Source organism: Drosophila nasuta, chromosome X (assembly GCF_023558535.2).
Source record: "Drosophila nasuta strain 15112-1781.00 chromosome X, ASM2355853v1, whole genome shotgun sequence".
NCBI classification, from domain to species: domain Eukaryota; kingdom Metazoa; phylum Arthropoda; class Insecta; order Diptera; family Drosophilidae; genus Drosophila; species Drosophila nasuta.
Genome location: NC_083459.1, coordinates 19,442,845 through 19,469,740, shown reverse-complemented (window position 1 = coordinate 19,469,740; position 26,896 = coordinate 19,442,845). Strand labels below are relative to the sequence as shown.

The 26,896-nt window shown below is 38.1% G+C and overlaps 2 protein-coding genes across 4 annotated transcripts; one reads left to right on the top strand and one right to left on the bottom strand.

Annotated features, from left to right (window-relative positions):
• Positions 1 to 1,475: 1,475 nt before the first annotated feature.
• LOC132797217 (E3 ubiquitin-protein ligase HECW2) lies at positions 1,476 to 23,146 on the bottom strand. 3 transcript variants are annotated; one of them, XM_060808812.1, is made up of 5 exons: positions 22,467 to 23,146; positions 19,526 to 22,404; positions 16,630 to 16,796; positions 5,395 to 5,583; positions 1,476 to 3,981 (listed from the first exon to the last, which is right to left on the bottom strand). In XM_060808812.1, the coding sequence occupies exons 1-5, from the start codon at positions 22,795 to 22,797 to the stop codon at positions 2,907 to 2,909; spliced, it is 4,641 nt and encodes a 1,546-aa protein (XP_060664795.1). In that variant the 5' UTR covers positions 22,798 to 23,146; the 3' UTR covers positions 1,476 to 2,906. The 3 variants fall into 3 exon arrangements, with proteins under 3 accessions (XP_060664795.1, XP_060664798.1, XP_060664797.1); XM_060808815.1 differs by lacking the exons at positions 16,630 to 16,796; positions 19,526 to 22,404; positions 22,467 to 23,146 and adding an exon at positions 11,993 to 12,714; XM_060808814.1 differs by lacking the exons at positions 16,630 to 16,796; positions 19,526 to 22,404; positions 22,467 to 23,146 and adding an exon at positions 9,653 to 9,795.
• Positions 23,147 to 23,464: 318 nt separating this feature from the next.
• On the top strand, positions 23,465 to 26,705 carry LOC132797218 (pickpocket protein 28). The gene is made up of 2 exons (XM_060808816.1): positions 23,465 to 24,665; positions 25,588 to 26,705. The coding sequence occupies exons 1-2, from the start codon at positions 23,724 to 23,726 to the stop codon at positions 26,341 to 26,343; spliced, it is 1,698 nt and encodes a 565-aa protein (XP_060664799.1). The 5' UTR covers positions 23,465 to 23,723; the 3' UTR covers positions 26,344 to 26,705.
• The last annotated feature ends 191 nt before the right edge of the window (positions 26,706 to 26,896 follow it).

The following is a 26,896-nucleotide window of genomic DNA, read 5'->3' as shown; positions in this document are numbered from 1 at the left end:
CGCCCAGTTTGAATTTTGTATGGTTGTCGTTTGTTTTCTGATTCTGTTCACCTGATACTCAGCAAATTTCACAGAGGCCTTTTTGGCTATGCGGACAGCGACAATTTTGACAGCGCCGTTTAACTGCAGATCGTAACATATTAAATATATTCAGTAAGTATATATGTACTTACTTACCTTTCGAAAAATATGAATATATTATTGGTTTAACTTTTAGTTTTCTACATTGTTTCTTAGCGCCACGAACGGCTAAAAACTATCATGTTAGCAGCTGAAATACCAGGCGAACAGAAAGCAGCAGCAGGTTACTTTCAAATTTGAAATTCGCGCTAAGAAAAAAAAATAAATTTTTATAGCATACTTTGAGGGTGCAACTATGGCCTTTTTTCGAAAACAAGCTATATCTCGGCCATATCCTGTCAGATTTTCAAAGGACGCCTATTGCCAGGATCGCAAGGACCTTTTCTATCGATTGGCATCAAAAAATGGTGAGATCATATAAGGATCCAAGAGTTGTAATTTTTTGATACAAATTCCAAAGGATAACTCGAGAACTACAAGGATAATTGGAATGTCCTTTGACGTGATGTTAGGCCCCATGACTACGCATCGATTGACTTATTGCTTGCCAGGATACGCAAGGACATTCTCAAGTTATAGCCTATTTTCTGTATACAATTTATTTTGGCTCCTGTAAGGATTTTCGTCCATTTGAGTATGTCAATCGGTTTGTATTTACTAGCCATATCCTTGGGTTAAAGGACATCTTGATCGTCCTTTAAGCAATCGAGATATTGCAAAAAAACAAAAATCATACTAATAATACGTTTTTAATTTTTAACGGATGTTTTTTTTGTCGGTTACATTCAAATTTCAAATTTGAAATAGACCCCCAAATAGATGACGTCACTAATTTAGTAGATCACTTTCTGCAGATCTGGTTGCTGCTGATTTATGTTCTCCTAGTATTTCATTTGCTAACTGGGCAGTTTTTGCCGTCATCTGTTGCTGTCCTTGGACATTTGAAGCAGCCGCGAACGTCGAAAAAGTTCCAAGTAAGCAGATGAAATACCAGGCGAACATAAATCAGCAACAAGCAGAAATATAGCAAGTCACTTGCTTATTTTATGGCCACAACTTTCGCCCCTGAAAGTATGCTACAAAAAATTTAATATTTTGCAGTTTTCATTACTTTTTGCGCCAGCGAACCATAGATGGCGCTACTAAGCAGATTGTGATGAATCTATAAATTGCAATGGAATTTATATAGCTAGTCCTTGTCTTAAATCGGTTTGTCTTTATGAAAGCGGTCCTTGCGAGAAAGGACATACCGATCGTCCTTGAAATGACCGAGATACAGTGGATTTTTTAAATTTTTGGCTTTTTTTTTCGACATATTGCTAGGATCGCAAATATTAACTTTATCGATCGGCACTAAAAAAAATTTGGGTTTATCTAAGAATAAAACACAATCGTTTAGCTTTTGAAGTAAAAGGCTCACATTTATTAATTGTTTTATTATAGTTAATTTATTCAATAAATACACGCACATTAATAATTCAATAAAACATTCTCATTTATCAATATACATAGTTCAAAAAAGCGTTTCTCTATATATCTTTCTTGCATTAGCCTTCGCGCTATCTCTGTTTCGTTCATTCTGTCCGTCTTTGTCTTTGTCTATGTCTTTTCATTTCATTCTTGCTTAACTAATGCAAAACTACATGTAAACAAATCACCATTTAGTAGTTGCTGTCGATCATAAAATTTGTCGTCATTTTCGATTTGGTATTCTTTTTTTTTTGTATTTTTTGTTTTGTTCATTGTTAGCTATTATATTTAAATAATTTGTATTTTTTCATATATATATATATTTGTAGATGTATATATATATATAATTAAATAAGTTTTCGTATGCGCCGGAAAAACCAATAAAGCCAAAGCAACGCACTGGACCAATTCGTGTTTTGCATTTTCAATCAATTTGTATTCGTAATGTATATATAATATACTACTAATCCGATCTGCATGAATGTGCATATATATATATATATGAATATATATATATGCACATTTATGTAGATGCAAATACATACATATATTCGGGCACTGTAAATTTTAAAACAATTTACTTAATGTAGTATTAGTTGTAAGTATTAGTTTTAGTTCTCAAATACAACTAAGTAATATTACGTATTTTCCATTATGTTCTAGAACCAAAATGGAATGCATCTAAAGAGGTTTTTCATTTTCTTTTTCGTTATAAGGCTAAGATATTACAAGCTATTTAAGTATTGGCGTAGAATTTTTCAAAAGGTTTTTTCCTTGCGTTTTCATTTGTTAGTTTTTTTTTTCATTTTTTTTTTTTGTTGTAATTTTCATGACAGTTTTTGGTTTTCAAAGATTTCGAGTCGAGTTCAAAGTTCCTTCAGGCAGTTAAGAAATAACAAAAAAAAAAGAAGTTAATTATAATAATAAGAATAGAAAATAGCAAAGCTGTTGAAAGCTTTCATTTAAGTAATGCACTTGAACGTGTCAAGTCCGAGTCTTGGGTTCGTCCTTAAATGCTATTTGGGGACTGCAGTTTTGTCATTGGTTCAATGTGTGGATAGAGAGATAGAGATAGTGAGAGAGAGAGAGTCTTATGTCTAATGACTGCGATGTGCGACGCTTTCTGAGGTAACGACGATAATGTTAAGGACCAGGCAAAATGCCAGCCACAAAAAAAAAATGTGGTAAATTAAATATAAAGTGTGTAAACAGTCGATTGAGCTGGCCAGGAAGATGAAGCTGTTGCTGCTGCTGTTGCTAATACATGTCTTACTACGGTAATAATAATAATAAAATAAAATACAAATTCAGCTGGCAACAAAAAAATATCACGCATACGTCGGTTCGACGCTTCTCTACTCAATGCCAAAGGTGTTCGTCTCCTCGACGGCCAGCAGCAGCTTCTCGTAGAGCAACTCGGGCGTGGGATACGGCGGCAGATCCAGACGATTGAAGCACGTATGAGCCCGAGGCAAGGCATTCGGTTTGCCCCACTTCTCGATGCAGAAGCGTCGCGGTCCCGTCGATCCACGCAACGCCGAGAAACCCTCATAGGGTATGCTCGAGGTGCCCGTGACGAACTGCAGCAGACGCAGTCGCTGCTCGTTGCTGAAGCGTTCGATCACCTGCCAGAACCAGACAATCACCTGATGGTTGTCATGATAACCCGATCGATACTCGGTGTTCAGTCGCCAATCGTTGGTATCGATCTCAGCTGTGCCCGCAATCACCAACTCCAGTTCTCGGGCATCAAAGACAGAGACAAGCCTGGCATCGACCACTTCGTAGAAGCCGCGGACCAACGATTCGGTTTGCTCCTGGACGCCACGCTCCAGACGCCACTTGATCATCCGCTCGAGATACTCCTTTTTGTTCTTCTCATTCACAATCACATTCTTGCCACCCGGCTTCAGTTCACGCTCCACAACGCGACCGAGCAGCTCCTCGGTGACACAGAAAGTGAGTCCGAGATCGATGCCGGTGCCAATGTCATTGTCGCGTATCCATTGCAACGACTGATGGAACTCATTGTCCAGCGACTCGAGATCACTCAGCGCCACCGGCAGACGCAACAGCGCCTTGTAAAAGGGTCGCGTGAAGAACGCATCCAGCAGATATTGATGCACCAGCGCCAGACCCAGCACACGACCGCTGAAGCGAAACCAATCGTGGCAATTGTCCACGAAGGCCGACAGCGGCGACACTTGCACCGTGTACGTATCGTTGGCCGAGTACTCGAACAGTCCGTAGTAGGGATTGAAGAGTTCCCGCGACAGCAGAAAGAAGAACTCACGCGAAGGTCCGCCGTAGTCGAGTCCCTCCTCGGTGTCCCAAAGTACGGCCAAGCGACCGCGTTGAAGATCTTTCTTGTTCGCTGACATGATGCGACGAAAGGCGTCCTCCAGCAAATGACTGCGACGTATGTGTAATCTGTGAGGAGAGGAGAAAATATATTACAAATTTGTCTCTATTTTAATAATATATTATATTTATTGCTCAAATACAAGAATTTTAGTTTAAAATTGTTGAAACTTGATCATTAACATTTAAGAAAAATATGTACTTTATACTTAACTATACTTTAATATACTTTGTTATACTTTAATTATGAATAATTTCATTTAATATAAAAGATTAAGGTTTATCAATTTTAGACTACAGTCATTAGGTTTGAGCAAGAAATATAAAACACAAATATAATATTACTTATTATTACTAAAATAAATGAAAGAAAATGATTAATACATAATTAACGATTATATTACTTAAAAATAAAAACAAAACGATAAATACAACATTAATAGTAAGTCCTTAGAAATAATAACAAAATAAAACAAAATGATAAATACAAAATTAAGGATTATATTACTTAGAAATTTTAACAAAATAAAACAAGATGAGACATAAAAAAGTAAATACATAAATATCTATAATAAAAAATGAACTTTTGTGATACTTTTGAAAAGCATGTGAAATAATTGACTTTAACTTTAAACTTAATTATAACTACAGATTTATTTTAAGCGATGCAATAAAAATTATAAAGAGACACAAAATATATATCTTTAAAAATTGTTAAATAAAAAAATATATATGTATATGGAATAAGTATAAATTAATAATCATTAATTTTCAACGTATAAAATAGTAAAACTTTTTTTAAAATTATTTTTTAATTGCTTTAATTAAAATATCTTCAAAAACTTGTTATTTTTAAGATAAAAAATATGTTTTAAGATTTACTTTTGTTTTAAAAATTAGTAATTATAAATTTTTAACATTTTTTTTCAATGTATCAAATAGTGATTACTTTTTAATATATTGTAAATGTTATGAAGCATAAAAAAATATCTTTTAAGATTTACTTTATTTCAAAAAATTAAAAACTAATTATTTTTAAAATCAGTTTTCAATGTTTCAAATAGAGTTTTTTTTAATTATTTTTAAATGTTTTCAATAAAGTACTTTTAATAACTTGTTACTTTTAAGCAAAAATAAAAAAATTGTAAAGCACAATCAAAAACACAAAAAAAAATAAAAGATAACCTTTTTTTAATTTTAAAGAAAATCTGTAAACTATGAAACAACATAAAATAAAAAAAATTATACATAAAATAAACAAACTTTAACTTTAACAACATTAACGATACAGATAGATAATTAAAGTATTATTTTTTTTTTTAAATGAAAAGAAAACCTATTCAAATATAGACTTTAACAACATAAACGATATAGAAAATAGAATGTTTTTAGGTGTAACTTAGTTCGTTGTCAGTCTAAGAGTTTGACTTGATTTTATATATGAATATATGTATATAGTAGTATATCACAATTGGTACTCACTTGAGCTTATGCGGCCCCTGACCGTAGCCCTTGGACTCGAGTTTTCGATAGAAGCTCCGCAGCTTGGCCTCAAAGTCGCGTCTGAATGGAGGCGGCGCCCTTTGCGGCATCCGTGAACTGAGCACCGGGGATCCTTGTGGACTTCGCTCTTCAATAGGAACATAGCTCATGATCTCCTGCTCGAACAGACTGCAAAGAGAGTGAGTGAGAGAGAGAGAGAAAGGGTAAGCACAAATTGATTACAAGCTGTCAAAAAGTGGTCGCAAACTCATATCGCGCAACTCGTTGTTGTTGTCGATGTCGTTGTGTTGCCTCGTAACTCATGCGCTGACGTCAGGCATATTAATCATTGGCCAATGCTCAATGGCTGCCGAACTGCTTGCAATTGATTGCTTTGCTGTCTCTCTGTTGCTCGCTAAGCTGACAACTCACTAATGAGCCATATTAACTACAACAACTACAACTACAAAACTGCACAAACAACAGCTGTTTGGCAGGTGCAATAGATCGCAGTTGACTCCACCAAAAAAAAACCGTTGGGTTTATCAAAGCATATGCATACCCTATAAAATATTTGATGATGGAAGGAGATGCATTTGATCTTAATAAAATATGCATAAAGCATAAAAGTTAATTGAAGTTTGAAAAGATAAAGTTATATTATTCTAATAATCTTAGTTTGAATTTAAGAGAAAAAAATATATTTCCAGAAACCATAATATTTAAAAATACTAACATCGTACTAAATACCGCCAATATAAAGTTTGCGAAACTATTGTAGAGACCCGAAAAAGATTCTACAGTTACATATTATCTTATTTCTCACTAAAGTCATTTGTAAATTTCTAATGCTATTTTCTCTAAATATAACATAAATAGTTAGTATTCAAAAAATACTGAATACTAAGATATACTACTTCCATAAACCTATATTTCCCCACAAAGTGTTTTGTTAAAAATTATCTTATTTCTGACTAAAGTCTTTTTTAAATTTTCAATGACTTCTCTAAATATAACATAAATAGTTAGTATTCAAAAAATACTAAGAAATACTATTTCTTTAAGCTTATATTTCCCTAAGAAAGTTCTATCTTAAATATAATCCTATTTATGACTAAGTCTTTTAAAAATTTCCAATGCTGACTTCTCTAAATATAATATAAACAGTTAGAATTCAAAAAATACTAAGGAAATCAAAAAAAATACTACTTCCATAAACCTATATTTCCCCACAAAGTGTTTTGTTAAAAATTATCATATTTAAATTTTCAATAACTTCTCTAAATATAACATAAATAGTTAGTATTCAAGAAATACTAAGAAAGTCGAAGAAATACTATTTTTTTAAACTTATATTTCCCCATAAAGTGTTTTGACTAGTCTTTTTTAAATTTCCAATGCTGACTTCTCTAAATATAATATAATCAATAAGTCTTCAAAAAATAAATAAAACATAAATAGTTAGTATTCAAAAAATACTAAGAAAATCGAAGAAATACTACTTCTTTAAACTTATATTTGCCTAAGAAAGTTCTACGTTAAATAATACCACATTTATGACTAAATCTTTTTAAAATTTCCAATGCTGAATACCCTAAATATAATATAAACAGTTAGTATTCAAAAAATACTGAACAAATCCAAGAAATACTACTTCATGTAAGTCGCTAACAGCCAATAAAATTGTTTATGCTAAAATTTGCAGGGTATTTTCAACTTGTTAGAGACCTAAGCAAAAAAAAAAAGAAGAAATACTCTTTGCATGTTATTGCATTAGTCAAAGCTATTTAAATAGACATCGCACATACTATATTTAGTATATTTGCTAGACAAAGTAGCGCCATAAATATTGTTATCGATAACGATTTCAGTTTGGCATTGATTGTAGTTAAAAATAAATAGAAATTTATTAAAAATGTGACACGAAACTTAAATGAAATTAGTTGACAATATGATATGAAGCTTGATCGCAGCCTACTACTTGCAACGTTGATAACAACAACGATAACGATGTGGATCAAGGTGTAAATTAACTGCTATATAGTACATAGCACGAGCATAGATTTCGGCTTTTTCTATTGTGACAACATTTTGAAGAATTAGTAAATGTTTGTTTAAGTACATTTTGAAAATTTAAAATTGGAAGACAATTAGTTAAGTTAAGACCTCTAGAATGTTATCTACACTTTTCATGTATCACGAAAAGTGCAACGTGCTTTTTAAAATTGAAAACGTGACACATTAAATAAAATAAATTGGATCATATATCCGCTAAATGGTAGTTTAATCAGCAAATACAAAAATAAATTAGGAGTGCTATCGTTTTTCTTCTGTTGTCAATTTCCATATTCAATTCTAAGTTCAGTATTATTTCCTATTCATTTTTCTGTTTTCAATTATCGCATTCAATTCCAGCTTATTTATTTGCCCTTTCTTTCCGAGTGCATTAAGTATAACCCACTCAACAAAGTGCAGCCTTGATTTTCCATTTCGTAAAACAAATCGGAAAAAAAAGACACGGACAGGCGGAAGAATTTGAGGCAGAGACCGCAACAGACCTTGGGGGCGAGACTTTTCCGATGTCGATAATCGTTGATCGTTGATCGCTGATATTTATCGCTCCGATATCTGACACTTGAAATATTCTAATTGCTGATTCATAATTTGTTTTGAGCTCTCGTTTTTTTTTATGTTTTGTTTATATTTCGCGCTTACTTTTTGACCTTCAACTTGAATTTGAAAATTGGTCAATTAATAACGCAAATTATGGCGATCGGCGGCACGCTGTGGTCAAAAGGGCGGAGTGGGCAAAGAGGTAGGCGAGGGGCGAGGGGCAAGGGGCGTGTCCGTGCAGTAGTGACAACAGTTTTGGAGTGCAATTAACGCCTCTTTCGCAGCGCGCACGGAAATGACTAATTTACGTATATATAGAATAGATATATTTATTAAGCCCAACGCTCGATAAAAAAAAGAGTAAATTTGGCAACAAACGCACAACAACAACGAATGGAAACTGATCGGCAAATATAATGTGGAGCTGTGTGTCAAATTACTTTCAAAATTGAGCCGAGCTTACAAGTTATTAGCGATTATTAGCCACACACAGGAAATTGCAATTAACTTGAATTAAAAGAGAACAAAACAAAAAAGAACGCGTGCGACTTTTGTCACCCACAAGTGGTGAGAGTGGTGAAAAGGGGTGAAATGTGGTGGATTCGTTGTTACGGTTGTTGTTGTTGGTGTTGCTCATCCTCTGCCGCTGCTGCTGCTTCTTCTTCTTCTTCTATTCTGGTTCGCAGCAGTTTTGAGTGCAATTTGAACAGCAATGGGTCGCGTTATATTTATTTTTGGGTGCGGTTCAATTCAATTAACCGAGAACTTCATTGAAAATTCCAGTTAACAAAAATAAAATAAAACAAGCAAGCAATGAATAACCCCTCAAAGTATGTCAGAGTCGGGCTTATTACAAATACAAATACAAATACAAATACATATTTATATTCAGTCAGATTTAACCCCAGCTCAACTCAAGTGCAAACGTCAAAAGCAAGTCTTATCGATACGGGGCTATTGAACCGTTAGTGAAATCACATTACTTTCTAAGTTTTGTTTTTTTCTTTTTATCTGAAACTAACTGCCACATGCCGGATGCATAACATATGCAGTATATAGTATATGTTATGTTAAGTACTATATATCAGAGAAACATTACAAAGTAAAGCAAAGCAAAAGGGTTCGATAAGAACTTCAATTCTAACAGGTCTCCACAAGTTTTCTAGTTCATGGCTTATCTTAAGTTCAGAGACTGCGAATGTAACATTTAATATCGAAGGCAGTTGAGATAACTTATTTGTCTTGGGAATAATAATATAATATATATAATTTTTATTTCAGAATTTGAATTGAAAGTTACTCAATGATAAGCACACATATTTTAATTAGAAAATATTTTTTGTTTACTTTTAAGAAAACTGTGAATATAATCGGGAAATAAGTTAAATTACTCAACTTATTTACAGTGGGATATCATTTAACATGCTCAGCAAAAGAAATAATTTTTAGTTCCGTTTTAGAGTCTGCGACTGACACCGAACAAATTTGTTTATTGGCATTGCCATTCTCTACAAAGTATTCACAAACTTTAGCTCTAATTTCATGGCAGAAAGTTTTCAGTTTCCACTGTGGTTGCAAAGAAAACAAAATTCCTGAAATACTGCCGATGATGGACAAAAACTTGATGATGACAAACTTGACTCACTTGGCCCACATGGTGTTGTAGGTGTAGCTGAACTTGGAAAAGAGTCCCATGGTGATGTTGTTGTTGCTGTTGTGGCAACCCTGGCAGGCGGCCCTTCTAATGGATTCTCAATTAGCACAGTGTAAAATTCAATTTAACCAAAAATATAGAAATGGAAAAGCCGACAAAACAATATGTGCAGCTAGACGAAATATAAAACCTTATAGCGAAGGCAGCCAAGCGACTGATTTGCTTTTCGGTCCAAATGGGCGCTACGAGCTGTAAGGCAGCGTAGGTGTTGCAGTAACCCCCATGCAGTCAGTGTTAGCGTAAGAGCGAGAGAGATAGCAACAGAAAGAGTGTTGGAAAGAGGGAGCGAAGAACGATAGCGTTGATAAGCAGCACGATAAAACGCAAGCGTTGTTGGCTATTACGAATTTAATAACAAACCGATGTCGCAACTTCTATAAAAAAAAAATGAAGAGAGACTAAGTGCGTGCAACAGGGAGGGGGGGCGAGGGGTTCAGAGTTTTGGGGGTGGGTAATCCGGCAACAGGCTATTTCAACAGTTGATCGATTGTCATCGATTTCGAATGTGTGGCAACAACTAAAACAACAACAACAACAACAAGTGCCTCGATAAGCAGCGCACAACAAATTTTACATTGTTGTGTCGTAATTTGAGTAAAATAAAAACGCCACTCGAGTTCTTTTTTCTAAAACTATTTCATTGGCATCACCTCCTCATGTTGCAACAAAACATCATCTCCACTTCACAGCTTGACATTCCTTTAACCCGAAACCCTGGGAGCCAAACTAGAATCCAAATCTATATATGTATGTGTGTATGTATGTGTTCTAAGCAATCCGTCGTTCTGTCCGTCCGCGCATTCCATGCAAATTTCTGGCTTCCGCTGCCAAACTGCATTGCAATTTGAAAACTGCATCAGGAGCAGAAAAGAAAACCCAGCATTTTGGATGAGACTGATAATGACGCAGCATTGAATGAAATGTGCTTTTCTAGCATTATTGTGGGAAGTGATTCATTATATATGTATGTGTATATTGAGGATGAATCCGATTATAGTAAACAAGTGCCATGCGTGAAATCTGATATCTTAGGATGTAGCTCCACAAAGTACGCAGTTTAGAAGCACAGCAAATAAACAAACAACCTAAAGAGGAAGAGTGAAAGACTTCTATAGCTTTTTACAGCTTCTCAACAAATGTTCCGTATTTACAAATCAAATTTAGTATCAAAAAACATAAACAAGAAAGCTTTTCTCAAATCTAACTGAACACGCTTCGTAAGCAAATATACTAAAGTATTTAATTTTGATCACAAATTTATTTTATTGGTTATAAATAACGATAAATAAAATAAATAAACAATAGATCAATAATAAATAGAAACTAATATTGTTTACAAACTTATTTTTGTCGATTAATAAAATAATTAATCAATAGTGAAATAATCTATAAAAACAATATATAATCAATAGCACAAAATTGATAATTGAATGGAATGATAAATAACCGAAAATGGATAAATATTCAATTTAAAATATGTAGTTAAATAGTTAGAATTATCATTTTGTAAAATTGTAAATTATGTGGAAAGTATTTAAAACATTTTTAAATGCTATTTTAGGCAACAATTATTTATATGTTGTAAATTTTGTTGATTATGATAATTTATCACAAATATACACAAACTCTAATCGATAATTAGTAATAAGCTCAAAATGTGGAAATATTCATTTTTGGATTTGTTTAAATTGGACATTATTTTTAGAAATTTCAAAGATTTTCAAAGATAAAAAGTTTAAAAACGAAATGTAATTAAAATTATTCAAATTCTGAATTATCTTTAAATTTATTACGCCAAATGTAGTCGCTATTTAGTTTGAATTTTTTCAAAAGTATTGTATTCATTATGAATTAGTCAAAGTAAAGCTTTAAACAGCATTGTTATTTATGAAAATTGGCAATTAAGTATGTTTAGAGTTTCTAAACATTTTAAAATAGTATTTCAGAAAAATGTATTACACGAAAAAGGGCGGAAGACAAAAGATGTATTTTAGTATTTAGTAATAACTCTTGAGTTACTCATAGCTACCAATATATCTGGTATTTTTTAATATACTAGTTTTAATCTTTATGTCGCTGTTGCAGTATTTCACATATGCAAGTAATTTACACGCTTTTTAGTCATCGTTAAATAATCGTGCATATTTGTTGACACATAAACCGCACAGCGAGAGAGAGAGAGAGAGAGACAGAGAGAGCGAAACAGAATGGGGGAGATGGAAAGAATGAGAATGGAAGGGGAAGTTTTTGTTGTTGTTTCTCTTCACTTACACAGCCCAAACGATGTAGGCAGCCTTCGAAAGGAAGCCCATGTTGTTGTTGTAGTATTTGCACTAATTCTTCTTGTTGTAATCTAGTTTAAGTTGTTGTTGTTGCTGTTTGGTGCCCAAAGCCTTGAGCACTGAATGGTTAACCATGCCGTTGATAATTTTCAGAATTCTTTATCAAACTCACTTCACAAATTTATGACAAAAACGACATCAACAAAAAACCAAAAACGAAAAAAAAGAGTGGCAGTTGAATTTGTATTTAATTGCACATTAAATATTTATTTTAGCATCAATTATTGATGTTTTGCAAGGCGCGCGATGCACTAACAATGCTTCTAGTGTTTATGTTCTTTAGTGTTTTTTTTATTTTTGTTTCTTGTGAATTTCAATTTCTATTTATTTAACGACGAGTTTTAAAGAGACGCGCGCGAAATTTGTCGACTGGAGAATGACCTCGGAGTCTAAATAAATGCGAGTTGTAGTATTATTAATACTTCTATTATAGAGTTGAAAGCTTTATTAGCCAGCTGATCGGATCGGGTCGCATTAGATCGGATCGGATCGGATCGAACGTAACTACTTAAGTCGGACAGCGGCGCACACAGAATGGACGCGTTTGTCTAGCGCCCAACCGATAAATATGAAATTCGAATTGGAAATGGAAATGGCAACAACAAGAACATGAACCACCACAGCAACAACAACAGCAACGACAACAACAACATCAACGAAATAAAACAACACCGAACGCAGAACACACAAAACACTAAACACTAAAGAAAATTATTTAATTGTAAATTTGTTTCTGTTTTCATTATTTCGCTCACTCGCTCGCTCGCTTCGCATTCAGATTCGGCTTCGCTTTCGGTTTCGGTTTCTGTTTCGGTTTTCGGCTGACCGGCCGAAGTGCAGCCGAAGCGAAGCGATCAAACGAACTCTTGCCGAACTTCAAATTCTCAATTCGAATTCTGCTGCGCGGCTGCGACTGCCTCAACCTCAAGAACCCCAAACGGACGTCGCACAGTGGGCCACAGTTGTGCAAACAAATTCGAAAAGTCGAACTGCATTGAAGTTATCACTTTGCTGTGCTAAACTTCTTTTTTAACTTTAATTGTTTATATATTAAAATCACAATATTTTAATTGTGTGGTGGAGACATCAACATGTTGTGAAAATTGTAAAATATTTTGAAAGTTCAAAGAAAAGCAAAAGGAACAAATTAGTAAATCTTAAGGTATAAATTAGTGAACATTGATGTGGTATTCAAAACTTTTGAGTATAAATGAAATTTCCTTTTGGCTGGTCCCTCCACATTGAAACTAAATGTCTCTTACAACAAAAAGAAAAGAAAAAAACTATACCAAACTCTACAGAAAAAGCGTATACTTAGAGAAATGTCTAGCTAATAGAGGTGTTTGCTTCACATTTTAAATAAAACAATTACACTGTATTACACTCCATTAACATGAAATATGTCTGCCTTCTAAAGTTGCCATCGCATTGAAATGAATCATTTATAATTATCACTTGAACCACTGTTCATTGACAACAGAGAAATGTCCAGCTAATAGAGGTGTTCACTTCACATCTTAAATAAAACAATTACAGTGTATTACACTCCATCAACATGAAATATGTCTGCCTTATAAATTTGCCATCGCATTGAAATGAATAATTTATAATTATCACTTGAACCACTGTTCATTGACAACAGAGAAATGTCCAGCTAATAGAGGTGTTCACTTCACATCTTAAATAAAACAATTACAGTGTATTACACTCCATCAACATGAAATATGTCTGCCTTATAAATTTGCCATCGCATTGAAATGAATAATTTATAATTATCACTTGAACCACTGTTCATTGACAAATCAAGCGAGGGGGGCGGAGCAGAAGGAGAGTGTGAGGGGCGAAGGAAATGAACTGCTGAAACTGAGTCATTTAGTTGGGCTGCACTTTTGATTACATCGACGAAGGGCTGTGCATGAGACGACAACGTCAACGTCGACGTCGACGTCAACAGCGACTGCGACGCGAGGCGACGCGAGGCAAGGCGAGGCGACGACGCAACCGAAGCCGAGTGTTATTATTGTGGCGTTGGTCATGGTTATAGGCTGTGGCTCATCAGCTGCCAGTCGGCTGACTGAGAGAATAACGGACGGAGCAAAGCGGGGCGGGGCGGTGTCTGGGTGCGCCATGCACTTAGCACGCCCAAATGCAGCAGCAACAACAACAACAATAACAGTAATGCAAAGAAGCAGAACAGTAGCGTCCACTGTGCACTGCGACGCATGCGCAGCCCCAAAACGCAAGACCGAGAGAGAGAGAGAGACCGACCCAATGAACTGTAAACCAAGCGAGACGAGAACAACTAACCCCAGGCAGAGGGAGTCAGCAAAGATTCGCCTTCAATGGGTCAAATAACAAACACAAATAGCCCCAAACAGAAGCATAAAAAACCCGATGCTTGTCAACGCTTCAGTTGTGTCAAAAACGAAAAAAAAATAACAAAAAATGCTAGAGAATAATCATCGTGATCATCATCATGATGAAGATGACGTAGATGTAGATGTTTTGTGGCTGCCACACCCCCTCAATATCAAAAGCAAGCTTAGCTGCAGCTGTAGCCAAGATCGGCCAATAAATTATGGTTTATTGGCAAATTGAAATTTGGGTTAAATTGTCCCCAATCAGTTTCGTTTCGATTCGTTTTTTGAGGATTAGGCTGGCGACTTTTAGTGCCCCTTTTTTTTTTGCTTGCTTCTTGACACTCGCCTTCGTGTGGGCGTGGCCGCACTCTAGAGTCGAGAGGGGAGAAGCTAACACGTTTATAAATTATTGGAATACCGCTAAACATCTGCGACAAGCAAAGGGTATTCCTGAGTCGGTTTGTAATTAGGTTCATTGTTTAGAAAGGAATTTAAGTTAAATGCTAAATGACAGTGTAAACTTCCTCAGCAAAAACCTCCCTTAGCCGGACACTTCTTCTAAAGCGAAGAAGTGATGAGTTACTGTTTTTTGTGTAAAATAAATTTATCATTGATAAACATCTCCTAAAAATTAATTAAATAAGATTAAAAATTAAGCAGACAACAGGATCGATAGCAAGTTATCGATAACAAATGCAAGTTAAATCCTCAAACTCGTTCAAAACTAAAAATTTTGTTAATAACGAATTCAATTATTACGTTAAATTATTAATTATGAAAAACTGGAAGAAATGACTATATAAATTCGACTGACAAATATGTTGAATGGGATGTTATCGACAATAAATGCAAATCCTCTACAGATACAATATAAATTAAAAACTATTCTATATTTTAAACAGGGTATATTCATTATAATTCGAACTATTAAAATGATATAGTAATGAATTTATATTGAATGTCTTTCCTAAACGATTAATTTCAGATATTAATTATTGAGTAAAACAAATATTAAAAAAAATAATGTTTATCTATTATACAAATTTGTATCGCTCAAATAAAACTTGAATATTTTATATGAATTGTTCACACAAACGGACTTATTTCGATGTGATTCTAGAGCTATGCTTCAAAACATTGAAAAAAAAAAAAACAAAAATTTAAATTTTCGGATCCTAATTTTAATGATATTTAAAAAATTTCTTACTTTTAGCTTCTACATTAACAAGAAATATCTGAGCTTTCTAAAGGTTTTCGGCGCAATCGCAACCAATTGAATTGGAGAATAATCTTGTTTGATTTGGTTTGTCAACTAAATTGATTTGTCATGAGAAACCGATTAAGTTTATTAAACGAAATTGCAACTGATGCCAAATTTGGCAAAAGAGAGCAAAAGCGAAAGAGACAGAGAGACCTTAGTCATAGAATTGTTGTCAATTAGCAGAGCATTTACTTCCAGCACGTCATCATTAAGTTGGAGTGCTGTAAAATGCTGTGGGACTGTCCACTCCCACGGCGAGCGCTGCCAACTTGCATTTGCCGGTGCGCCTCTTTGGGACGCAATCAAGCGGCATAATTTGTCTAATTGAATGCAATTAAATCGCTCGATAGTCGATCGCCGATTGCCGATCGGCGATCAATGCTCCGACTAATCTTAATCTTTCGACAAGTTGTTTGGGTTTTTGTATTCAGAGATTAAGGTCACCGAAATGCATGTGAATATTTCCTCAATATTTGTGGTTAGAGTGTTAACGAGTACCGACGACGAGGCAATTATAAACAATAAGTAAATAAACGAACGATACGATACGATACGATCCCATTCGATTCAATTTGAAGAGAAGGAGGTTTTCCAAAACCAATTTGTTGTCGATGCCTATTAACCTTGTTTGGCAAATGAGTTAACAGCAGCAAGCGCAGCCTTCAAAGCCATTTTCAATTGCAATTAACACACATGCGGGCACACACAGAGAGTAACCAACCAACTAACTAATCAACGAACTAACTACAATGCGGTGCACTGAAGCAGGACCAACAACAACACCTCAAGAACCATTGCACCATCAACGAATGGCATCAATTTATGCCAAAACCTTTGCCAAGTGCATGACTCGGACTTGAAATTAAATTGCATTCAGTCTGTCAGTCTGTCTGTCTGTCTGTCCGTCTAATCGGAATCGGAATTGCAATTGAAATTGTGACTCACCTGAGCAGTATGGTCAGCTGTAGGTCGTGACCCAGACGCTCCAATGCCGGAACACCTTCCACCCTTAATATGTTGATCTTTTCGCGCAGCGATCGCGACACTGTGTGCTGTCCTTGTCGCTCTCGCAGTATCTCCAGTATATTCGGTTGTCGCAGAAAGGCAATAACCTGGAAAATGAAAGAATTGTTTATTAATAAGGATTAAGTTAATAATTATTAAATATTTACTAGATTTTGCCAGTCAAATTCATAATTAACAATTGTTATTTAATTAGGAATTCGAGTAACAATATCTCATCATTTAAAACTATTCTAAATCTTAAATCTATAAAATTGAATAACATTCGTTGAAGTTAATTAAGAGTAGTAAATAATCAAAGAGTTATTCTAAATCTCAAATTAAAATATTATAAATCAAAATTCATAAAAATAGAATTCAAAATATAATTAGTTGATACTCAATACTCAATTTTTATATATTATACCTATAGTATAAGAAATTAATATTTCATACCAACATTTTCTTTTACAAATGTACAAAAAAAGCAACAAATTTGGATCTTTTAGTTAAAAGAATGAACAAATTAAAATTTGCTGAGATTTTAATGTATTTGTCAAAGAAGAGGTAATTTGATGATATTAATTCGCTTAAAGGCCACATTGCATTTAGTGGCAAGAATTCGGTTGACTGCATTTCTTTGCCAATTATAAAAAACTAAACATAATGCCTAAAAACTTAAAAAAAACTCTTACTTTACTTAATACTGGCGATCTATTACAACTTTATATTTTTTAGCTCTCACTTGATGCCGTTAAGCGAGATCAAGTTTGGCACATATTGAAACTAATATTTGCTTTACCAATAACAATTTTCTTTTTCAAAAATTAATATATCTAATTGAAAGCTAAGAGCTGCATATGAATCAATAAACTACGTGTGACATATTTAATTAGTCGTTAAACCGTTACAATTAAGCATTGTACATTAAGTAGTTATTGCTTAGAATTCAATGACCATGTACCAATTTAAATATTTCAATGATTTGTCAAATATTTAGCAAGTGATTGCTTATGCTAATCATAAAGCGTGTTAAAAATTTAACTGTCAGCTGTGTTTTAGCTAAATTTCATATCAAAAAGATCCTTAATTAGCTATTAGAGTTTACTTTTGAATATTTACTTTAATTTTTCTTTAGAATATTTAATTACTTGTATGTAATGCAATTTGATTCAATTTAATTGCAGTTTAGTTTAATATATCGCTCGATTGTTAGTGCGATCTGTTCGATTTTCTCAGAAATATTTATAAGCAAGTAAGAAAGTTGCAGTCGAGTGTGCTCGACAGTGAGATACCCGCCACCAATTTTGAATAAAAGCAATATATTTTGTGGTATTATTTTCAAAATATACCGAATATACTGCTAAAATACTAAAAATATACTAAATGGTATATTTGGTATATCGACATAGTACCGTATTCAAAATATACCATAGACGGCACAATATACCAGATTGTCGGCCAAAGCAACTAAGACGCCTAGTAAGTAGGCGTTTTTGCCCATACAAAAGTATTTCTTTAATAACTTCGACAATTTTTATCTGATCGCAACCAAATTTTCAGGAATCATAACTACTACAGTAATTATAGTATATACCAAAATTCGATTTTTTTGATTTGCGGGGGCGGAATTGGGCGTGGCAAAAATTTGAAACAAACTTGATCTGCGTGCAAACATAACAAATGCTATCGAAAAAAAATTATAGCTCTATCTCTCGTAGTCTCTGAGATCTAGGTGTTCATACGGACGGACGGACAGACGGACATGGCTAGATCATCTCGGCTGTTGACGCTGATCAAGAATATATATACTTTATAGGCTCGGAGATGCCTCCTTCTATCTGTTACATACATTTCCTGCCGGCACAAAGTTATAATACCCTTCTACCCTATGGGTAGCGGGTATAAAAATGTCGCGACAAACAATTTAGGACGCTGTAAATCAAAAAGTGAATGTGTAAAATTTGTACAAAATGAAAAGGGCAGGAGTGAAGTGTGGAAGCTTTTCGATTGCGTTAATTATAATGGCAATAATGTTTTCTTATATGTGTAAATAAGTTTCGTGCCGGGCCGGGCCGGGCCTCTCAAGAAAGTTTGTTTTCGTGCGTGCCCGGGCCTAAAAATACAGGCCCGCGCCCACCTCTAATTTCTATCTCTCCTCTCTCTCTCTCTCTCTCTCTCTAAATCTCACCCTCTCTCTATCTCTATCTATCTCCCTCTCTCTCTACATATATCTCCCTCTCTCTCTATCTATCTCTCCCACTCTCTCCATATATTTCTCCCTCTCTCTCTCTCTCTATCTCTCCCTCTCTCTCTCTCTCTATCTATATCACCCTCTCTCTCTCGATCACTCCCTCTCTCTATCTCTATCTCTATCTATCTATCTTTATCTTTAACTATCTCTATCTTTATCTTTATATATCTCTATCTATCTCTCGATTTCTCCCTCTCTCTCTCTTTCTTACTCTCTCTCTCTCTCTTTCGATCTCTCTCTATCTCTATCTCTATATCTATATCTATATCTATATCTATATCTATATCTATATCTATATCTATATCTATATCTATATCTATATCTATATCTATATCTATATCTATATCTATATCTATCTCTATATCTATATCTATATCTTTCTCTATCTCTATCTTTATCTATCTCTATCTATCTCTCGATTTCTCCCTCTCTCTCTCTCTCTCTCTCTCTCTTTCTCTCTCTCTCTTTCTTACTCTCTTTCTCTCACCCTCTCTCTCTCTCTCACCCTCTCTCTCTCTCACTCTCTCTTTCTCTTGCTCACTCTCACTCTCACCCTCTCTCACTCTCTTTGTCTCGCTCACTCACCTTTTCGTTGTAGGCAATGGGCACATCCTCGTACCCCGCTGCTGTGGCTCCGCTGAGGCTGCCACTCGCATTGCTGCTGGAGCTACAACTCGGACCGCCTCCTCCCGCCGCTCCGCCCAAGCTCAAGGCACACGCAATGGCAGCGGCCGTGGTGCAGTTGTGGGCGGCGGCAGCGGCAGCTGAGACATTGCTGCGGCAGGGGCGTGGCGGTGGCAAAGGCGGCACACCCGAAATGGAGGCAGCAGCGATGACGCTGCTGCTGTTGCTGCTGCCGGCTGTGGAACCACTTGGGGTGGAATTAATGTGGCCACTGGTGGCGGACAAACAATTGCCATCCACCAGATCCGGTTGTGGCATAAACTGTTGTTGTTGTTGCTGCTGTTGCTGCTGACGATGGCGGACGACACGGGGACAATCGACGGGGAGGCGTGGATCCATGAACGACGTTTTCCGATGCTGATGATCGATGAAGAACTGTTTGCCCGTCTGATCCATTTTCGTTTCCCAGCACGAAGGCAACTCACGCGTCAACTGGGCAAAAGTGTTGACCAAGGCAACCAAATCCTTGTTGTACTGATACCGCTGAAAGCACTGCGGATCCCGACGTATACGCATCACCATGTGCTTCAGCGCCGCGTTGCGATTGTAGATGGCCAAGGCGGCCTCATTGGTGTGCAGCAGCGAATAGAAGTCCGGACGACATAACATCAACACCGCCGGATGTATGGCAAGCTGTGTGGCTGTTGCTCCCGCTGTTGCTGTCGACGATGCTGCCGCTGCTCCTGCTCCTGCTCCCGCTCCCACTGCAGTGGCTCCTAAAGCGGCACTAGCTCCAGCGCCAGCTGCCACAACCGCCGCCGCTGTCGAGGAGGATTGGGCCCGAGACAAACTGTAGAGCTGCGCATTGTCCGCCGGCTGCAGCGACGACAAACGATTCTCGTTGGTGATGGTGCGTCGTATGGACTGATAGCGACGATCCAGCTGCTGGCGATGATGTTGCTCTCGGCCCGCCACCGGCACGGCCGTTGTGCTCGGTCCGGGGCGTTGCCACGATGTCGTCCGCGTCGTGTGATCAATGTAAAAGATGCGACCATGACTGTCCATGCGTGCCTCCCACGCTGGTGGCAACGGCTCTGCCACGCCCCCAGCTGCTGCTCCCGCCGCGGCACCAGCGTGCTCCAAGCTGCCCGCTGCTGTGCCAGCTGCTCCTGCGGCTGCCGCTGCTGCTGCTGCCGCCGCCGCTGCAGCTGCTGCTGCAGTGCGTTCGGGTATCGAGGGCAGTCGAGTGCTGCTTATGTGCAGCATTTCATTGTTGTCCACGGCTGCGGCAGCGGCGACAGCATCGGCCTCGCTCAACGCTGCCGCATTGGCAGTGACCGCTTGCAGACGCGCATGACGACGTGCATGATGCGTTGGCGTTGGCGGGCAAATCAAACCAACACCGGCTGCCGCTCCAGCTCCAGATCCAGCAGCTCCTCCTCCTCCTCCTCCTCCGCCACCAACACGCTTCAGCAGCCGTTGCTGCGGTCGCTGTGCATGAAAACTGGGCGTGCCTGGCGCCGGCGGCGTCTGTGGCAGCGGCAACACTCCAGCACCAGCTCCAGCAACAGCTCCACCAGCCGCAGCAGCTCCTCCAGCTGCCTCCAGGCCGCCCACGCCACGCCCACGTGTGGGTGAATGCTGCTCGGGACTCAAGCTCAAATCCAACGGCGATGCACTGCGCGTGGAGCAGCCCGAGGGCGGACTACGCTGACGCTTCGGTGACAGCAGGAGACGCGGTGAATGCTCCTCGCCATTGCCAACTGCAGCGCCAGATGCTTTGCCATTGGACAGGGCGCGTGTGAGCGGACGATGCTGTCGCAAATAGGGAAAATGATGGGCGGCCAAAACGTTGCCTCCGTTACTGTTGCTGGGCAAGCTGCTGCTGCTGTTGTTGGTGCTGTGATTGTGCTGCTCCTGCAGCGGAAATGTGGGCGGAAATTCGTAGGTCATGTGGGCAGCTGGCACTTTCTGTGTGCTAATCGTATTGATGTAGCTATCGGGACCAATCTTCTTCTGCAGCAGCGGCTTGAAGCGCATCGGCGGTGGACTTGCCTCGGCAGCATTGTTGCTGCCATTCGCATGCTGATGATTGGGATTGGGAAAACGCAGCGGTGAACTGTTGTTGCTGCTGCTGCTGTTGCTGTACCCGCTGGCCACATCGTCATCGGTGTCGAGTATATCGAACTTGAACACATCGCCCTGCAGCTTAAACTCACGGCCCAATACACGCGGCGGCCACGAACGCTCCAGCGGACGATGCGCTGTCGGTTGACGCAAATGTTGCTGCTGCTGCTGGTGTTGTTGTTGCTGTTGCTGTGGCGTTGGTTTGTGGTGTCGCTGCTGCAGCGCTGCCGCTGCGCCCAACAAACTCTCCACAGCGGCCGCCTCCTCATCCACATCGTCGTCGTCGTCCACATGCACATCAATGTTGTCCTGCTGCTGCTGCTGATGCTGATGCTGATGCTCGTCGGGCAACTGTTGCTGCTCCTCGGCCATGCTCAGGTTGTCGACCATTTCGGCGGGCACTGTTTCAAAGCATTCGCGTGCCACCCACAGATTGAAGCTGTCGCCATTGGCGGTCGCAACTGTTTTGGGCTTGCGCTTGCCACCATTTTGTGGCGACAGTGTCCAGGATTTGCGTCGTGCGCCGCCGCCAACGCTGCAGCTGCCATCGCTGCCAATGCTGCCGTTGCAGGAGCTCGACGGCGACAGCGTTGATCCCGCTGCTCCAGCTGTGGCTGTCGATGCGCCAGCTGTCTCGCAGGATTTTGTTGAGAGCAGCGCTTGATGCGGTCGCGGCAGTGCATCTTTAATAGGCAAGCTTGCACTGACTGTGGCTGGAAATAATTTAATTAGCTTCGACATGTTTGAAAACACCAAGCGACCCAGCGAGACTTACCCGCCTCGTTGTTGTCCACTGCGCGCGCAGCTTCATCAATGGCAATTTGTGGGCTCTCGTCACAACAAATATTTACTCTGACGTCACTGCCGCTGGCCAAAGTCAACGAACTTTGGAATGCCGTTTCAAGCTCATCACTTTCATTGCCATTGCGCGCCTCATAGTAAGCATCCTCCTTGGCATCATCCTGCTGCTCTTCTGTTTCGTCCTCCTCCTCCTCCTCCTCCTCTTCGTCATCGTCGTCGTCTTCATCATCATCAGCATTGCGTTGCGCTGTTGTTGTTGTTGTTGCTGCTGCTGCTGTTGTCACTTGGGTTGTCGTGCTCAGCATCCGTTGGACTCTCAGTTGGAGTTTCCATCCTGCTGCTGCTGCTGCTGCGGCTGCTGCTTACCCCGCCCCAAAAACTGGTGCTGCTCTACTTTTTTATAGATTTTCTGTTTCGCATAATATTGGCTCTGCTGCTACTGCTGCTGCTGCTGTCGTCTCTTCTTGGACTGCGCTGCTTCTGCTGCTGCTGCGTTGTTTCTCTTCTTGCTATCGATAATTTCGTATGCTGCAGAAAACAGCTGTTCAATGGACCCACATTATTAACCAGCACTGTACAATTTGCACAACAACCACACGGTTGCCCTCATTTTCACAACATCACTGTATGAAGAAAAAAAAAGCCAAGCAAAATGTAAACAACAGTATGACCAGCAATCAATAAACTGTGTGCCCAGTCAAATGCGCTCTGCGTAACAGCAAAAATACCATAAAATACTGCTACAAATACGAATTTTAAGCACAGCGCGGGCGAAAATAACTACGAAATAAATATACGAAAATGCAAAAACAATATATACATAATTACACTTATATTCAATGTAAATAAAAATCACAGAAAATATATCGAAACACTTAAATTCCAAATGTGCGCAGTAATTTGCCATTAACTATGATAGTATTTTATGGACAAATGAAAAATACTCTAAATATAAAAATACTACTAAAAGTAACAGCGCGCCAAACTAATTTGTGAAAAAAAAAACGTTAAGAAAAATACGGAAATAAGTTACAACAATTTATAAACTATGCGCATTAATCATTAATTCGTTTGGTACTTCAAATGTGTTTGCACACGGTATCTGGTTAAATGAAAAGTAGAGCAAAGCGCAACTGCAAAATTGCGGTAAATTCTCTAGACACATTTCAGTGGGCGACTTTGAGTTGGCAGAGTTGATGTTTTCGTGTAGTTTTCTCATTTTTGTTGTGAAATGTTGGGTCGCCGCCAGAGTTATGAAATGGAAACGGACATGGAGAGCAACAATAAGATGTGCATCGATTTGACAGCGAAAAAGTCGCAAAATTCGATTGCCAAAGGATTGACATTAACATATCGCGATTATTGCCAACACACCTCGATACATGGAGTGCAATATCTGGGTGAAAAAGAGCGACCGATCAAGGAACGTGTCTTCTGGCTGGTCGTATTTGTGGTATCCATCTATTGTTGTGCCCGCTTGATCAACAACGCCTACACCAAATGGGATGCAACACCGGTGATTGTGAGTTTCGCCGAGCGTTCGACGCCCGTTTGGAATATTCCCTTTCCCGCCGTCACCATTTGTTCGGAGACGAAACGTGTGTTAAAGAAGAGCGGCGATCACAATTCGTATGCCAATCTATATAATCAATTTACGGCCGCCATGCATGCCACACGTATCTTTAAGCCAGAGAATATTACGGCCAAGGAAATGGAAGAATTTCGCACATTGTTGCATGTCTGCAACACGAAAATCCTGCAACAGGATACACCCTTAATACCGGGCGAAGAATTCGATTATTTTGAGGTGCTCGATCGCATGTTGCCGCCCTTCGAACGGTATTTCTTCTACTGCCGATGGCTGAGTCGCTACAACGAGTGCGACAAATACTTTCACAAAACACTCACCGAGGAGGGAATTTGCTATACGTTTAATGGACTGCCTCCCACGGAGATTTATCGCGAGAACACGTATCAGTATCATCGCAGTGCTGCTGAGAATTTCACCCAGTCGTCGTGGAGCCTGGAGACGGGCTACGATGCCAGCAGCGATGTGGAAACATTTCCAGCTCGTGTCCTCAGCGCTGGCGCAAGATCGGGCATATTTATGGCATTGCAGAGCTTCAAGCAGGAGGTGGACTATGCGTGTCGGGGCCCTGTGCAGGGATTCAAGGTAGGAATCGATATATTGGGAGCTCACATAAATAAATAAAGAACAGAAAGAAATTCCTAAAACAAGAAGGTAAACAAGTCATAAATCATGGAGAAGTGTTGCATATTTCACACACTATAAAAAAAAAAATTATAAACTTTTCTATACTATACTATATTAATAATACTATATATATCCATCCCCAATTGCGTAGTTAACAATTTGAGAATCCCCAAGCAGTGATATTTCATAACAGAATTTTCCCCTCACAAATTGTAGTTTGTATACTATATATTTTTGCTCGTTTATTTCAAATTTCAATTGTCTAGTAAACTCTCAACACTTCTCAAGCTTGTTAACCTAAAATGTGGCTATTAAACAAAGCTACATATATGATTTCAAAGCTAACGTAAACGATCAATAGAAAATGTTCCGATTATCGGTGGAAAATTTCTCCTAAATTTTAAAAACTTTCGAAGCTTATTTATTTATTATATTAAATCTAGTATTAAATCTGGGCCTTCGACCCGTGCATCTTATTTATTTGCAATATTATCTAATAATTTATATAGACAAAAAAAAAACCCCCAGTTTAATGATCTTAACTGCCTCATTAGAGAGAACTGTGGAAACGTGCTTATTTCACGCAATGAAATGTTATGAACTTTTGTAAAATGTTAAAGTTCAAAATAACCGCAAAATAAATGATATATAAATTTGCTAAAATTTCAACTTACGTTAACTAAATTTTGAGATTAATTGCGCCGTATTTTCTGACAAGGCAATAAAACATATTTTTACTATATTGAATATAAAGAAAATTTAACAAAAACATTTATAGAAAATTTCCACTTTAATTTTAAAGTATTGTTATAACATTTTTGTTGTGTTTGTGTATATTTCTGAAACGTTATTTGAAGTATGAACTTTTTTGTTGTTTAAGGTCCTGTTGCATGCCCCCGACGATGTGCCGCAGGTGTCGAAACAATTTGTGCGCATTCCGATGGGTCGCGAGGTGCTGATTGCGGTCAAACCGAATATGATAACGACATCGACGGGCATTGCCGAATATCATCCGCAGCGACGTCAATGCTTTCTGAGTCACGAGCGTTTGTTGCGCTTCTTCAAGATCTACTCCGAGTCCAATTGCCAGCTGGAGTGTCTGGCGAATTTCACGCTCAGCAAATGCGGTTGCGTCAAGTTCTCGATGCCGCGAAGCCTCGAGATGCCCGTCTGCGGTGAGGAGAAGATCCATTGCTATGAACGTGCCGAACGCGATCAGTTGGTCCATGAGTTTCAAAGGGTTCGCTTCCTAAATGGAGGCGACACTGAGGAGCCACAAAGTGGGGCACAATCCGCTTGCAATTGTCTGCCCGCGTGCACATCGTTGGTGTACAACACGGAAATCTCGCAGGCCAACTTTGATCTGGAGGAGATGCTGGCCGCCGAGGGCGATACGGAATTTATGCGCGAATATCCGGGATCCCAGATGTCGCGTCTGTCGATCTACTTCAAGCAGAGTCAGTTTATCACCTCGAAGCGTTCCGAGTTGTATGGCATCACGGACTTTTTGGCCAATTGCGGCGGCATCTTTGGCCTCTTTATGGGTTTCTCCATACTGAGCTTGGTTGAGCTATTGTATCACTTTACATTGCGTTTCGGTGCCAATCTGAAACATTTGTTCAAAGTGAATTTATAATTCAGTCTTCATTCATTGGCTGTTCCTTCGCAACTTGAATGTTGCGCACAGCAAACAGCTTGAATTTTCCACACTTTTTTTTATATGTACATTTAATTTTAAGCTTAAGTGCTTTTCTTTATTATTTGTTAATTTGAATTGTTATGGAAATGTCAATTTAAAACACGTTCAATTTTCCGCTTTCGTTATGTAATTTAAGTCTTCAAAAGTTTGTTTTATTTTTTTGTTGTCTTTTTTTAACAAATATATTTACTCACAATTGTTTATTTAAACTTAACCGTCTGTTGTGTTTTGTTCCATCTGGCAACCTTATTGATGACAATCGTCTATCGATAGCGATAAGCATAAATATTCAGGCTGTAATTCGAATCAATAAAATACTGCATATATTATTTATTTGAATTAATGCAATGTATTTAAAAAAAAAAAAATATATGAACAACAGACTTCAATCGAACATAAACGAAGTGGGGGGAAAATAATCAAAATAAATCAATTTTATTTTTGTTTTATTTTTTATTAATTCGAATTGATCGCTTGAGAACAATTCATA

What these genes read in the sequence shown, in the direction of transcription:
- LOC132797217 (XM_060808812.1), bottom strand. Translation starts at nt 22,797, where the DNA reads ATGCTGAGCACGACAACCCAAGTGACAACAGCAGCAGCAGCAACAACA. An exon ending in CCATTGCCTACAACGAAAAG is followed by an intron (nt 16,797 to 19,525) that starts GTGAGTGAGCGA and finishes TTCATTTTCCAG; the next exon opens with GTTATTGCCTTTCTGCGACA. An exon ending in CAGCTGACCATACTGCTCAG is followed by an intron (nt 5,584 to 16,629) that starts GTGAGTCACAAT and finishes CTCTCTTTGCAG; the next exon opens with TCTGTTCGAGCAGGAGATCA.
- LOC132797218 (XM_060808816.1), top strand. Translation starts at nt 23,724, where the DNA reads ATGTTGGGTCGCCGCCAGAGTTATGAAATGGAAACGGACATGGAGAGC. An exon ending in GCCCTGTGCAGGGATTCAAG is followed by an intron (nt 24,666 to 25,587) that starts GTAGGAATCGAT and finishes TTGTTGTTTAAG; the next exon opens with GTCCTGTTGCATGCCCCCGA.